We start from the raw sequence: 12,622 nt of genomic DNA on the forward strand, positions 1-12,622 counted from the left end.
GAGCGACCTCCGCTCGTCGCTCCGAGTAGTCGCTCCATGCTTCGGGAGCGAACTCGCTGTGTCGCTGCGAGAGGTCGCTCCGGACTCGTTCTCGCATCTCCGGGTGACCAAAACGCGAGCGACTCTTCCATGTCGCTCTGGTAAGGTCGCTCTGATCAGAGCGACTTGACGGTGTCGCTCCGGACTGGTCGCTCCCGTAAGGTGCTCGCCCAATGATCACTTTAAACACTTCTTTTGGACTCCAATTGCACCCAAATGTCTCCAAGAACTCCATGTGGTACTCCAATCCCTGATAAGGACTCATGTATGCAAAATGCAACCTAAACATGGCTAAATCCTAATCTATATGATCAAAATGCACATGGGTGAATGGATAAAACATTAGAAATATGCAAGATATCATCCGGGCTGGTTGTTGTTTGTCCATCGATGAGTATGGTAGGTGTTGGAGTGATAGTTGTTTCATTAATGAAACCATGAAGCTCGTGTCCCTCAAGTAAAGCTTTGATCTGTCTGCTCCACATTATGTAGTTGAGATTAGATAGCTTGGTAATGTTCGACATGTTGATGGAGAGAAGAGTTGAAGCTGGATCACTAGCATTGTAAACAGAGGTGGAAACAGAGACATGTTACTCACTAGATGTAGACATGATTAGAAACAGAGAGAACAAAAAGAAACAGAGAATAGACTGAAGAAGAAGAAAGAACAGAGAAGAAGGAGTTTGAGCGGCGGAGGAAAAAATCAAGAGCCTTGCTCTGATACCATATTAGGTATAGGAATTGTATATTATTATTGATAGAGGAAAGCTCTGATATATACGACATTATGGACAAGAATATGAACGTTAGTGATTGATCTACTTTCTATATCTAATAGTTCCTACTCTCACCCTCGCACTCAGACGTGTCGCCCAAGTAATACAAAACCCCGTTAATGCATAGTCCTTCACTCATCTTCACAACAAGTCCTAACGAACAGTCGACCTTCCTCCACCTAGCTCCTCTCGCTCCCAGTGTCATAACTCTGTGATCATCGGGACCGCACGGATAAGCCACGTGCAACACCTTGTACTGCTTCCCAACCGGATCAAACCCGAAAAAGCTGTACGACTTCCTGTACCGTAAGATCCAAGGCAAGGTCTCCTACCGTCCTGTTTTAGGCTTACACACCACAGGCGCTTCGTCTTTATCCTCCAAACCGGTAATCATACAGTAGAAATAGACCAAACCGGAGGCGTAGCCGCACGCGAATTGTCGGTCGCCGCGACGAAAGATCCGCATAGGGCCTGGAGGGAACTTCATGTGAAACTCGGGGGTTACTACAAGAGACGACGATGAAGATGAAGCCTTGTCGTCGTGTGGAATCAGATGCTGCTGAGGTGAAGAGAAGATGCTCCAGAGACCTTTTTCCTCGATGGCGAATGTGAGACGAGGATGAGACGATGATTTGGTTAGGAACAAGTGTTTGAACTGTGTTTGGTCGATTATTGATGCCCATTGCTTCGAAACGGAACGGAACCTAGCGAGGGACTTTGCTGGTAACCTCGACAGTATCTCGGTGATGAGATCGGTAGGTAAAGAATCTGAAATCATTATCGTTGTAGTTGCTGAGTATATTGAAAGCGGCGGAGAAATATAAAAATGAATCAAGGGCCGCGTTGACTTAAGCACTGAGAAGCCCAGCTAAATTGTTTGTAGTAATAGCGAATAGATTGGCTTGTTTTCATTTTTATTCAAATGGAGAAGCCCACAAGAACTAATACTTCACTGCTTACATTTTTTTTTTATGAAAAATTAATTTCAGTTTTCCAATTTAGTGATAAGTGAAGAAAGAAAAAGAAAGTACGTGTTGACATTGGAGAACATTTTACACAAGCGGTACTGCTAAGAAATTCATTTTTTTTTAAATAACTAGAAACATACTTATTGAGCTAATTTAATGGCTTTGTCATGGGCTTAGTTATAGTAACCTATGATGTAAGACCACCTCACCTCCATCAACAGGTTTTAAAAAGAGGTTCTTAAAAAAAAGCAAAAAAAATAAATCAAAAATGGTTTAAAAATATAGAACCGATTTTTAATATAGCATTTTTAGAATTGGTTAAAACCCCTTACGTGTCCCTTTATTATTGGGTGTCTATGTCTCTCTTCTTCCTCAATGTTCTTCGTAGAATCACTTTCTCTTTTCCTCCTCCTTCTAGGTAACTCCGGATCCACCGAATACCACAGGCTTGTTCCCCCTTTTCCCTACGCTGTCGAACTCCGTCTCAGCTATTTCAACCGGTCTTCAATGGCTTCGAAACTCCAGCTTCACGACGGATCTATCTGTCATCGACGCCGCAGCTTCCACAGCTCCTTCCCTATCCGAGTCTGGCGACGACAAGGCGAAGAAGAAGAGGGATAAAAAGAAGAAGAAGCGAAAGAGATATTATGATGAATACTATACAAAGCCCACCACAGATTATTAGTTGGATACTCGTCTTGATCCGGATAATCTTGCTTATGGCTCCATCTATAGCCTACAGGTACTTTTAACATCTCTGTTGGTGAGAGTGGTGATCGTCTCACTCGTGCCTCTAAGGTTCCTTCTTTCTTTCCAAGAATGCTAAAAATCAATTCTTTATGGTTTAGCATTTACTGAAAATAGGTTGTTAAAGTCATTGCAACTGAATTAAACCGTTGAACTCTGTATTGAAATGGGCTGTTAAAGCATTGGACTTTGTTGTCTGAACGATGGTTTTGGGGTAATTGTGTAGGTGTTGGAACAGTGTAAGTTTTTCTGTGTTTTTCTTCCGGCTGAGACTTTTGTTCTTGGATCCAACCAGTGTAAGTTTTTGTTCTTCTTTCCTTTTGCTTGGAGAGTGTGGTTTTGAAGTTCTTCTTTCCTTTCCTTTTCCTTATCATTGTTTTATATTAAATAAAATTAAAAAAAATTAGTAATTTCTCCGATCTCCCTCTCACGACTCAAAATCTCTCCGATATCTCTCTTTTACGACGGGCCGCCGACGAAATTCCACCAACTCCGGCGACGATGAACATTGTCGTCATCTCCGAGGAAAGCACGAAGCTTTGATTCTCCAACACCATCTCAGTATGATTAGTGTTTCTCTTCTTTGGTTCACAAAAAAAAGCTTAGGGTTTTCGAATTGAAAATTGGGAGTTTCAATTTGTTGTTTTTTGGATAATATATTTGAGCTTGTTTTGTTGTTCAAATCGAACATATAGAACATGATCAGAATTACAAAGAAAGAATCTCAGGAAGCTTCATTTACAGAGCTTTATTCTCGTGATTTTTGTTATGTGTATATGTCAAAGCCTTTTTGTATCATTTTAAAACATTGATTGAGAAATATGATTAATGATCCTCTTGAGCTGTGTTGAACACTCAGGTCTTGCGCTTATCTCCCGACCTCTCTTGCCATCATTACTGTTGCTCTTACTGTCTTAAGCTTAGCTTTCCTAAGAGATAGGTTATTTTGATTTCTCCTTTAATTTTTACTTTTATATCCCTTCTTACATATTCATTTGTTGTTTGTTTGCATATATTGAATGTGTTTAGAAAATGTGTGTGTCGATGATTTAGTTCTCTTGTTCCTCTAAAAGTTATAGCTTTTTCTTGTTAAGAACACACATAAAAGTTATAACTTTTTCCTGTTCTCTTTAGTCGCAACTGTAATGTGCCTCAGTAGACTGTTTAGTACTGCGTTTTTGTTGTTCAGCGAGGGAAAGGTCCTTGGAAGTTGTTGGAGCTCAAATCAAAGGCTGCTGAGTTGTGGGAACACAAGGTTTTGAGGTAATGTACCTTTTGATTTTGTTGTTTTCTAGATACAGTTGAGCTACACCAGATGCTATTCTCAAGAACTAGTTGAGGTACATCAAATGTTTATGACATTGTTAGTGTAATACCTCGTCTTACGACGGAATCGAAGCACGACGGGAAAATTCGAAGTTGGACAAAAACCCTAATTTTTGTATTATGGAATTTCTCGGGGAAGCCGAAGGCTCGGGAAATATTTACCCTCAAGGTTAAAGTCAGTCTGGAGTTTATTAAAAATATTTAGCTTATCAGATTGGGAACGGAAAAATATTTGGGATTGATCACGGGCCGAAAATATGTCGGAAGGATCGAAATCAAGCAAATCGCCCTAGAAGCTCGAGGTGTCTCAGAACGTGGTGTCAATCACCTAGCAAGCTATCTGTCTACAGAAACTCGAGGTGTCGCCATGCATGGAAGCTGGACATGCAGGTTAACAAGAAGAAGCACGAGGTGTTGACGTGCATGCGATCGACGCATGCGAGTGGACATGCAGAGGACAATGTGTCGCAACGTCTGATGTCTGTACTTGCTGAGGGCCATGTGGACGTGGAGTTTTATGTTTGCATGTAAAGGAATCATGCATTAAGGCAGGTGGATGTCTGTCTGTTGCCGCACATGCATTTGAAGCCATGCGGGATGACACACAGTGGTTCGGGTGGCTTGTTCTTACTGGCCTGGGAATTATATACCCAGCCACCCTTCACCATTTTTACTCATCCCATTCCATAGAAAAAGGCAAAACGTGGCTAGAGAGATATAGAAAGAGAGAGAAAGAAGTGAGGTGCTTTAGAAGTATAAACATTTCCGAAGACCGATAAACTGCCGGGAAGTTCCGAAAGACAGTCCAGAAGAGAAAGAAGGTTATGTCCATTGACGTTGGGGTTTGGGATTAACATCACGGTACCAAGACAAATATTTGGAGGGGATAAAAAATGTTTGGTCAACATCTGGAATCAAAAAGTCCAGCCACATCGGTTAATCACTGTGAGTCACAGTTAATTGTTTGTTAACGATTTTAAATGCAGGTTCCTGACATCGGAGATGGCTTCCGAGCTATGAAAGATGGACCGGTCTAGGTGTCAGTTTGTGGATCCAAGGCTTGAGATGGTGTCTGGGCTAAGTGGATATCAAGACTATTCTAAGCACCCAGATTATTGTGATTGTGTGATTATTATATGTTGTTATGGTGTGTACCTTGTATTGGTACTGTTGTGTGAGAACCTCGTGGTGGTTCTATTTATAGGTCATTGCTTCCTCAAATGGTACCACTAAGCCATTCGTGATCCGGGAAATGGTGGGCTCGTTTTAACTTGGCTTGATCACCAAGGCCGAGTGTCACACGTGGATGTAACAGCCCCCGACAGTCCAATAGAGGACCGGGGCACGGCGATTTCGATTGAGGACCGTGACCAGGCGATTCCCGAGCACCTACGCCTGTGTGGTGTACTAGTGAAGGGATTGCCGGTGTCCCTTATGTGAAGGAAGAATGATTATGTTGGACCCTAGGATTAAATATATATGTTTGATTGATGTGCTGACACACATAAAGAGTGTTTTGATTAATTATGGTTTAATGTTTACTGCTTAATCATTTAAGCTTTGAATATGGTTGTTGAACTACCCGTCTTGCTTGTGTTTGGGGTTGGGTCTAGAATGACGGGTAGTTGTATATGCTATATAAAGAACTCTGGCTCACTGAGTGAGACTAGTTCACTCACTCCTCACATCCTTTTGAAGGTGACTAGTAGAAATGACCATAGCACTCGCGGAACTGTAGGAGCTGGTGTAGATTGAACATCTTTTGCTAAAGACTCGTTTCCAAGATCTATGAATGTATGTTTTACTTTCGGTTGTGTCTATGGACCATATGTATAATATTTTAGGCTTGTGAACTTCATATTTTATATATATGAAATAAAGTATGTTTATATTCATGGCGTGTTGAATCTGATATTAGGTTAGTCCAACCTAACACAACTCTATGACCCGGTACGGGTTGCAAAGCCTCATGCAGAATATTAGAGGAAACGAGTTTTGAATGGATATTCTGGGTTACAGAATTATGTTTTGTGACTTAGAAAGTTTATTCTCAACCCGTTGTAACACTTTTGGACTTGGCAGAGGAAGGTCGTTCGGACATGTTCTTGTTAATTTGATTGTTGCCCGACTGAATGACCGATGTCTAAAACGGTTTGGGGGTGTTACAGTTAGTCTCTTGTTTCTTGTGCTTGTGAAGCTATGTTGTGTTTTTAAAAAAAATATTCTGGAAGGATTTGTGTAGTTTCAGAAAAGCCTTCCAGAAAATCCGATGGTAACATATTTGAAAAACTTTTTGTTTGGTGTCTTGTTCTGCTTACGCATGTTGATATCGCATGTTGATATCTTTGGTAGGCTCGTGAATTTGCTTATGACATTGTTAGTCTTTTGTTGCTTATGCTTGTGAAACTTTGTAGTGTTTTATAAATTTTCTGAAAGGATTTGTGTAGTTTCAGGAAAGCCTTCCAGAAAATCAGATGGTAACAAATTTGAAAAACTTTTTTCTAGGTGTCTTGTTCTGTGTATGCATGTTGATATCTTTGGTAGGCTCGTGAATTTTCTAATTACATTGTTAGTTTCTTGTTGCTTGTGCTTGTGAAATTGTGTAGAGTTTTTAAAATTTTAGGAAGGATTTGTGTAGTTTCAGGAAAGCTTTCCAAAAAATCGGATGGTAAAAAATTTTGAATTTTTTTCCTTGTTTACACAAGATAGAAACAAGATGGGAGATTCAGTACCTCTCAAACTAGCACTGGTTGGGCTACAGTACTCTATTGGCACAGAGCTAAAAGAAAGATTGTCAATAAACCAACATTCAAACAATAAAAAGAAAATATTGGTAGTTATATCATTATGAACATGTTTTTCCAGGATGCTACAGAGCCTTTGACTGTGATCATTTCGCCAAACAATAAAAAGGTAAACACCCCCTTCGCCAAACAATAAAAAGTAATTTTCAAAATCTTTTGTACGTGTTCGTGATCCCCTTCATGAATTTTTTGCAGATAGAAACAGAGGCAACAAATGAGACATCTGCCTCTTCAATAGCTCAACCGAGTACTGAGATTCCAGTTTTTACTCCAAATCAGACGCAGCAGGTACATGCTCAAAATCTTGGAGTTTTCAAGTACTTTTTAGAAGCTTTTGTACGTGTTCATGACCCCCTTCCCGTTTTTTTTTTTGCAGATAGGAATACATGCAACGAATGAGACACCTGCCTCTCCAATAGCTCAACCGAGTACTGAGACTCTAGTTTTTACTCCAAATCAGACGCAGCATGTACATGCTCAAAATCTTGGAGTTTTCAAGTAATTTTTGGAAGCTTTTGTACGTGTTCATGATCCCCTTTCTGATTTTTGCAGAATGAAGCAAAGCCATCATATGAGATGCCATCCAAGCTGAATCAAGCAGAAGAAAATCTTGACGATGAGGTCAAATGTATTCTTATATTATAGTTGAATGTATTTTGGAAGAACTATTGGAATCTATATCATTATGAATATGTTTTTCCAGAATATTACAGAACCTTTGACTGAGATCATTTCAGCAAACAATGAAAATGTAAACACTTGTCTGTTTAATATATAAATGTAGAAACTCTTTCATAACTACAACTTAAATTTTTTTATTTCTTTTTAGGAAAATACACAAGCTTTGGATAACACACCTGCTCCTACAATGTCTACACCAATTCTTGATCAAAATCAAAATGCTGATGTAAGAAAATATCTTTAGTAAAAATGGTTTGTTATTTTTCTATATAAATCTCCTACAGTTTTCTTTTGTTTTATAGGCTGAGATACAGACTGAAACTCAAATTCTTCCACCTAATGTGACACAACAAGTATGCTTGTTTTTACTTTGGAATTTTCAATTTACTTAGGTTGCTTTTGTACATATACATGATCGCCTTCCTGATTGTTGCAGCAAATATGTTTCATGTACTTAACTGTAGAAACTCCTCATAACTACCTCTTTTATTTTGTTATTATTACATGAGGATACACAAGTTATGTATAACACACCTTCCCCTCCAATCTCTTCACTAATTTCGCTGATTCTTGATGAAAATCAGAATTCTTTGGTGAGAAAAAATATTTAAAATGTTTTTATAATATTTTTCTGTTTAACTAACTCTTACAATTTCCTTTTGTTTTATAGGCTGAGACACAGAATGGGATCCAATTTTTTCCGTAAAAGAGAGAGAGAGAGCCATCGGATGAGACGCTATCCCAGCCAAATCAAACAGAAGAAAATCTTGACGATGAGGTAAGACCTATTCTGAAATAATAGTTGAATGCATTTTGGAAGAGAAACTATTGTTATTTATATCATTATAAACATGTTTTTCAGGATACTACAGAGCCTATAGCATTATGAATATATTTTTCTAGGATGCTAAAGAGTCTTTGACTGTGATCATTTCGCCAAACAATGAAAAGGTAAACACAAGTAATTTTTGGAAGCTTTTGTAAGTGTTCATGATCCCCTTCCTGATTTTTTTTTTTTTTTGCAGATGGGAACAGAGGAAACCAGTGAAACACATGCCTCTCCAATAGCTCAACCCAGTACTAAGACTCCAGTTTTTACTCCAAATCAGACACAACAGGTACATGCTCAAAATCTCGCAGCAGGTAATTTTTGGAAGCTTTTGTGCGTGTTCATGATCACCTTCCTGATTATTTTTTTTTGCAGATAGGAACAGAGGCAACGTTTAAACGATGTATAAAACTACTTCAGTTAGTGTAGAAACATCAATGAAGGTTTGAGAGTATCAGAAGTTTCAGCTATCTTGAAGCATTTTTAGGAATTTTATTGTGATACTATTATAAGGCATATATGTTATCTATGATATCCATCAAAATATTTTAAAGACAAAGTATTGATCTCACATGTGTTCCATGGTGTAATAATGATCACAAAGGAAAATGATTACTTTCTTAGAGCTGATGAGGGTATCTCATCTTTGTATATGTTCTGCTGATATACTTCGTCTGTTAAAAGAACCAATATCTCGTCATAACAGAATCACAATATCTCTCTTTAGTAGCTTCACTGAGACACTGACCAGTCGGGTTTCTGGGGTTAATGATCACCATTGCCCTTACCTGCCATTAACCATGTGTCTTAACCAATAAAGAAGCTTCTGCATCAACAATTTTACTCACTGTTATTCCTTGAGAGCGTGGGCACCAGAAAGCTTCTTTCCTTTTTGGGTTTTCCTTTCCTTAAGTGTTGTACTTGGTGAAGCCGAAGTACCTAGCTTCTTTGTTTTCTCATATTTTGACTTCATGTTCTTCGTCTTCTTCTTTTTCAGTTTCATCTCTGGTAGTTTCCTCTACAGCTTGTTTCCGGTAGGATCAAGAACTGATCAGAACTCCCGCTCACCGGAATCGGGACGGAACCGGCATTGACCCGATTCTCACCTGAAAGAATATGCTTCGATATCCACAAACCCAACAATGAATCTACTAAATTTGCTAATTTCAAAACAGATTCAGAGAGTGTAGTATTGAAAAATATGTACTTTAACAGCACCACTTTAAGGATCTTTCTAGCAAACCAAACCAATTTACTTACATGTGTTCACGAGAAAAGCAGTGATATAAACAATGAGAGAAAGTGATGAAAATCACAGAGAATAGACTTGGAACTATGAAGATAACAACACCCTTTTGACTTTGGAAAACCCAGAAAAGGAAGAAGCTTTCTGATCAAGAGAGAACCTCTGATTGCATACTGATATTTCTTCACGTCTCCGTTGAGAGACTCGTAGTCTACTAGTTTGAGAGAGATTTTCAGAATTGACTTTTCACACAAATAGCGAACACGCTTAGCTCGATTACAGAGTGAAAGAGGAGATGATTAAAGTGGTGATGATGGCGATGGATATGAGCGGCGCCGGAGATGATGACGGACGAAATGATCGACGCCGGAGACAATGACAGCCGAGATGATCGACGCCGAAGATAATGACTGCCGAGATGATCGACGCCGGAGATGAGGCAAGCTGTCATCGTCGATTCGTAATTTCAATTTTCAGAACAATGTAATTAGAGAAAGAAAGAGGTAAAATGGTAAATGCACATGTTAAATGAAATTTTTTTGTGATTTTGGGTCTTGAAGTCTAGAATGAGGAAAAAAGTTGGTATAAGACTATCTAAGACCATTTTCTCTATTTTTAATGGGTTTTGTTCTCATAAAAATATTTTTATGTCTTTTCGGAAGATTTACCCTCCATTTTATTGTCAACTTAGTGTCACCACCTTTCAAAACTTAAAAATACATCCCATTCAGTTTAGTTTTTTACTTGTCAATTATCCTTTTAAGTTGGGAAGACGTATGGATTCCTACTGATCCAGCCCGTGCATCAAAGCCAAAGTCAGTGGTCATCAATAAAGATCTGAGAGTACATCACTGCATCGATTTTGACAGCAAAGAATGGAAGGTCGACTTAATACATGACGTAATTGGCCCGGAGGACATCCTACGTATTATATCACTACAAATCAGCAAAACTGGACGCAAAGATGGTTATAGCTGGAAGCACACTAACTCAGGATGTTACTCGGTCAAATCTGGGTATGCCATTGCAGTTGAACAAAGGAAGAAGTCTCAGGGAGTCATGCGAACGGAACCAAGCTGCAACAGTTTGAAGAGTAAGGTGTGGAAGCTCAAGTCTCCGAGAAAAATTAAACACTTTCTTTGGCAAGCTCTGTCTGGCTATGGGGCTGCAGCGAGTAAATTAAAGGAGAGACACTGTGGAACTGACTCGGTTTGTCAACGTTGTGGAGCAGAGAACGAAACGATTAACCATATTATCTTTGAGTGCCCTCCGGCAGTCCAATGCTGGGCATTATCAACAGTTCCATCATCTCCGGGGTCTTTTCCGTGTTCTGCAATTTTTGTCAACTTTGATACGTTATTACAGATGCAACAAGATACTAGCTTGCCAGAGAGAACATCAATGTTTCCTTGGTTGATATGGTATATATGAAAAGCACGGAACGAGAAATGCTTTAACAACAAGGACATATCGCCGATGGATACTCTGCAACTTGAGTGTCATGAAGCTGAAGCATGGAAGCTCGCACAAATCCTGCCAGAGAACATTTGGGACGCGGGTATCTAATAGCTTTGCATGGCACTTGTTAGATGTGGAAGGTGTTCTGGTTGACCAAACAACGTTTTGACTGCTGTCAAGCAAGATAAGGCTACCATTTATGCTGATAGTGAGGTTTGCTACAAGGTTTGTCACTGGTTTTTCCCTGTTAGCCACCCACACAATCACTCGTGGTGTAAGCTTCTTGAACCAGATCCCAAGATATTGATTCTGAGAGTTGTTAGGACTGAAGAAACCCAACTCATACGTCCCACCAGGGGAACTTAGAGTTTGTCCCAAAGATAAGGGACTTGCTCTAGTTATAGCTGCATAACCTTTGGTTAAGGATGTACTTAACAAGAGCAAGCTAGGAAAGAGAACAATACCCATCTCCCTCATGTGTAATCCAACGTGCCCAAAAGTGCTCGTTTTGAGATCTGTATCAGTGAACAAATATTATTTTGATAAAAGTGAAAGCACAAAGAACAGTATCTCCTCTAGATATAATTGCATAATGTTATACTGATACGATGTTCCGCAGTATTTTATATTTTGATGCCCTCAAGACGTTTTGCAGTCTCTTAATCTCTAAAGAGAAAGACAATGTAACCTGGACCTTGACCATCTCAAACAAAACTGTATTACTCTATATTAATTTGTGCAAGAATGTATTAATCATCAAAATATATTAGTGTCATCATATAGAATAAACTACTGTAGTTTGAATATCTCAACTGCACGATTTCACACTTTCCCTGTATTAGGTCAACGGAAGCAGGATCCAAAATGATGTAATGTAAGTTATCCGAATGCTACCGAACCATTTTGTTAATTTGCCTAGTCAGGATCATTCGATATATTAATTGAGAAGTACAATATTTTTGGTAGTCACACCTGTCATCACTAGGGTGATTTTTAGAATCTTTAGAGAAATAAGTTGGTCCATCTAAATATATAATAATTTTTTATTAAACTAATCATAAATTCATTATTAATTTTCTTCATTATTTCTTTAAATAAAAATTACGGAATTACCTACATTTAATGATTTTGAATAATAAAGATTTGATAAAAATAAATGTATTTTATATTATATTTGTTTAGTTTTAAAATATTAAAATAAATTAAACAACCAGAGTAACCATATAATAAAAATTATTTTTTTTCTTTATATGATATATTTTGATTTTTTTTAAAATGAGTATAAATTATTAAAACTGTTAAAAGTCTCACATTCAATTTTGTGATCCAAAATTTAAATTTTTTGTTATGACAAGATACAAACGATTAAAAATTATACAAGTTGAAAGATATATATATATATATTCCATATAAAAAATACATACATATCTTAATTTTTTAATTTACTTTAAACAATCTTTTTGATAAAAAATTGAAAAATTATTGACAACTTAATTTTAAAAATATTACTAATTACTTGATCTATTAATTCCACAGTGAAAATTTTGTTATCAATAATTTAAAATTTTAGTATAACAGATACAAATGAAGAAAAAAAAATATAACCAAAGAACATCATTTAATAAATATTAATATCAAAAAGATAGAAGGGGGGGGGGAGTGCAGCGAAGGAGAAAGAGGTAGATAACCAAGATAGAAGGAAAAGATGGAGATGTATGGTTGATGCGTCATGGACTTTAGAAGATACT

General features: G+C 38.0%; 2 protein-coding genes across 2 annotated transcripts; both read right to left on the reverse strand.

Annotated features, from left to right (window-relative positions):
* Nucleotides 1-885: 885 nt before the first annotated feature.
* Nucleotides 886-1,593, reverse strand: LOC106330386 (F-box protein At1g47340-like). Its single transcript, XM_013768859.1, has one exon. It carries the CDS (start codon nucleotides 1,591-1,593, stop codon nucleotides 1,144-1,146), a length of 450 nt encoding a protein of 149 aa, XP_013624313.1. The 3' UTR covers nucleotides 886-1,143.
* Nucleotides 1,594-10,630: 9,037 nt separating this feature from the next.
* LOC106330387 (G-type lectin S-receptor-like serine/threonine-protein kinase At1g11280) lies at nucleotides 10,631-11,351 on the reverse strand. The gene is made up of 2 exons (XM_013768860.1): nucleotides 10,901-11,351; nucleotides 10,631-10,746 (listed from the first exon to the last, which is right to left on the reverse strand). The coding sequence occupies exons 1-2, from the start codon at nucleotides 11,349-11,351 to the stop codon at nucleotides 10,631-10,633; spliced, it is 567 nt and encodes a 188-aa protein (XP_013624314.1).
* Between the last annotated feature and the right edge of the window lie 1,271 nt (nucleotides 11,352-12,622).

The sequence above is a fragment of the Brassica oleracea genome, chromosome C3, assembly GCF_000695525.1.
Source record: "Brassica oleracea var. oleracea cultivar TO1000 chromosome C3, BOL, whole genome shotgun sequence".
In the NCBI taxonomy this organism is placed as follows: domain Eukaryota; kingdom Viridiplantae; phylum Streptophyta; class Magnoliopsida; order Brassicales; family Brassicaceae; genus Brassica; species Brassica oleracea.

What these genes read in the sequence shown, in the direction of transcription:
- LOC106330386 (XM_013768859.1), bottom strand. Translation starts at nt 1,593, where the DNA reads ATGATTTCAGATTCTTTACCTACCGATCTCATCACCGAGATACTGTCG.
- LOC106330387 (XM_013768860.1), bottom strand. Translation starts at nt 11,351, where the DNA reads ATGAGGGAGATGGGTATTGTTCTCTTTCCTAGCTTGCTCTTGTTAAGT. An exon ending in CATGACACTCAAGTTGCAGA is followed by an intron (nt 10,747 to 10,900) that starts GTATCCATCGGC and finishes CAAAAATTGCAG; the next exon opens with AACACGGAAAAGACCCCGGA.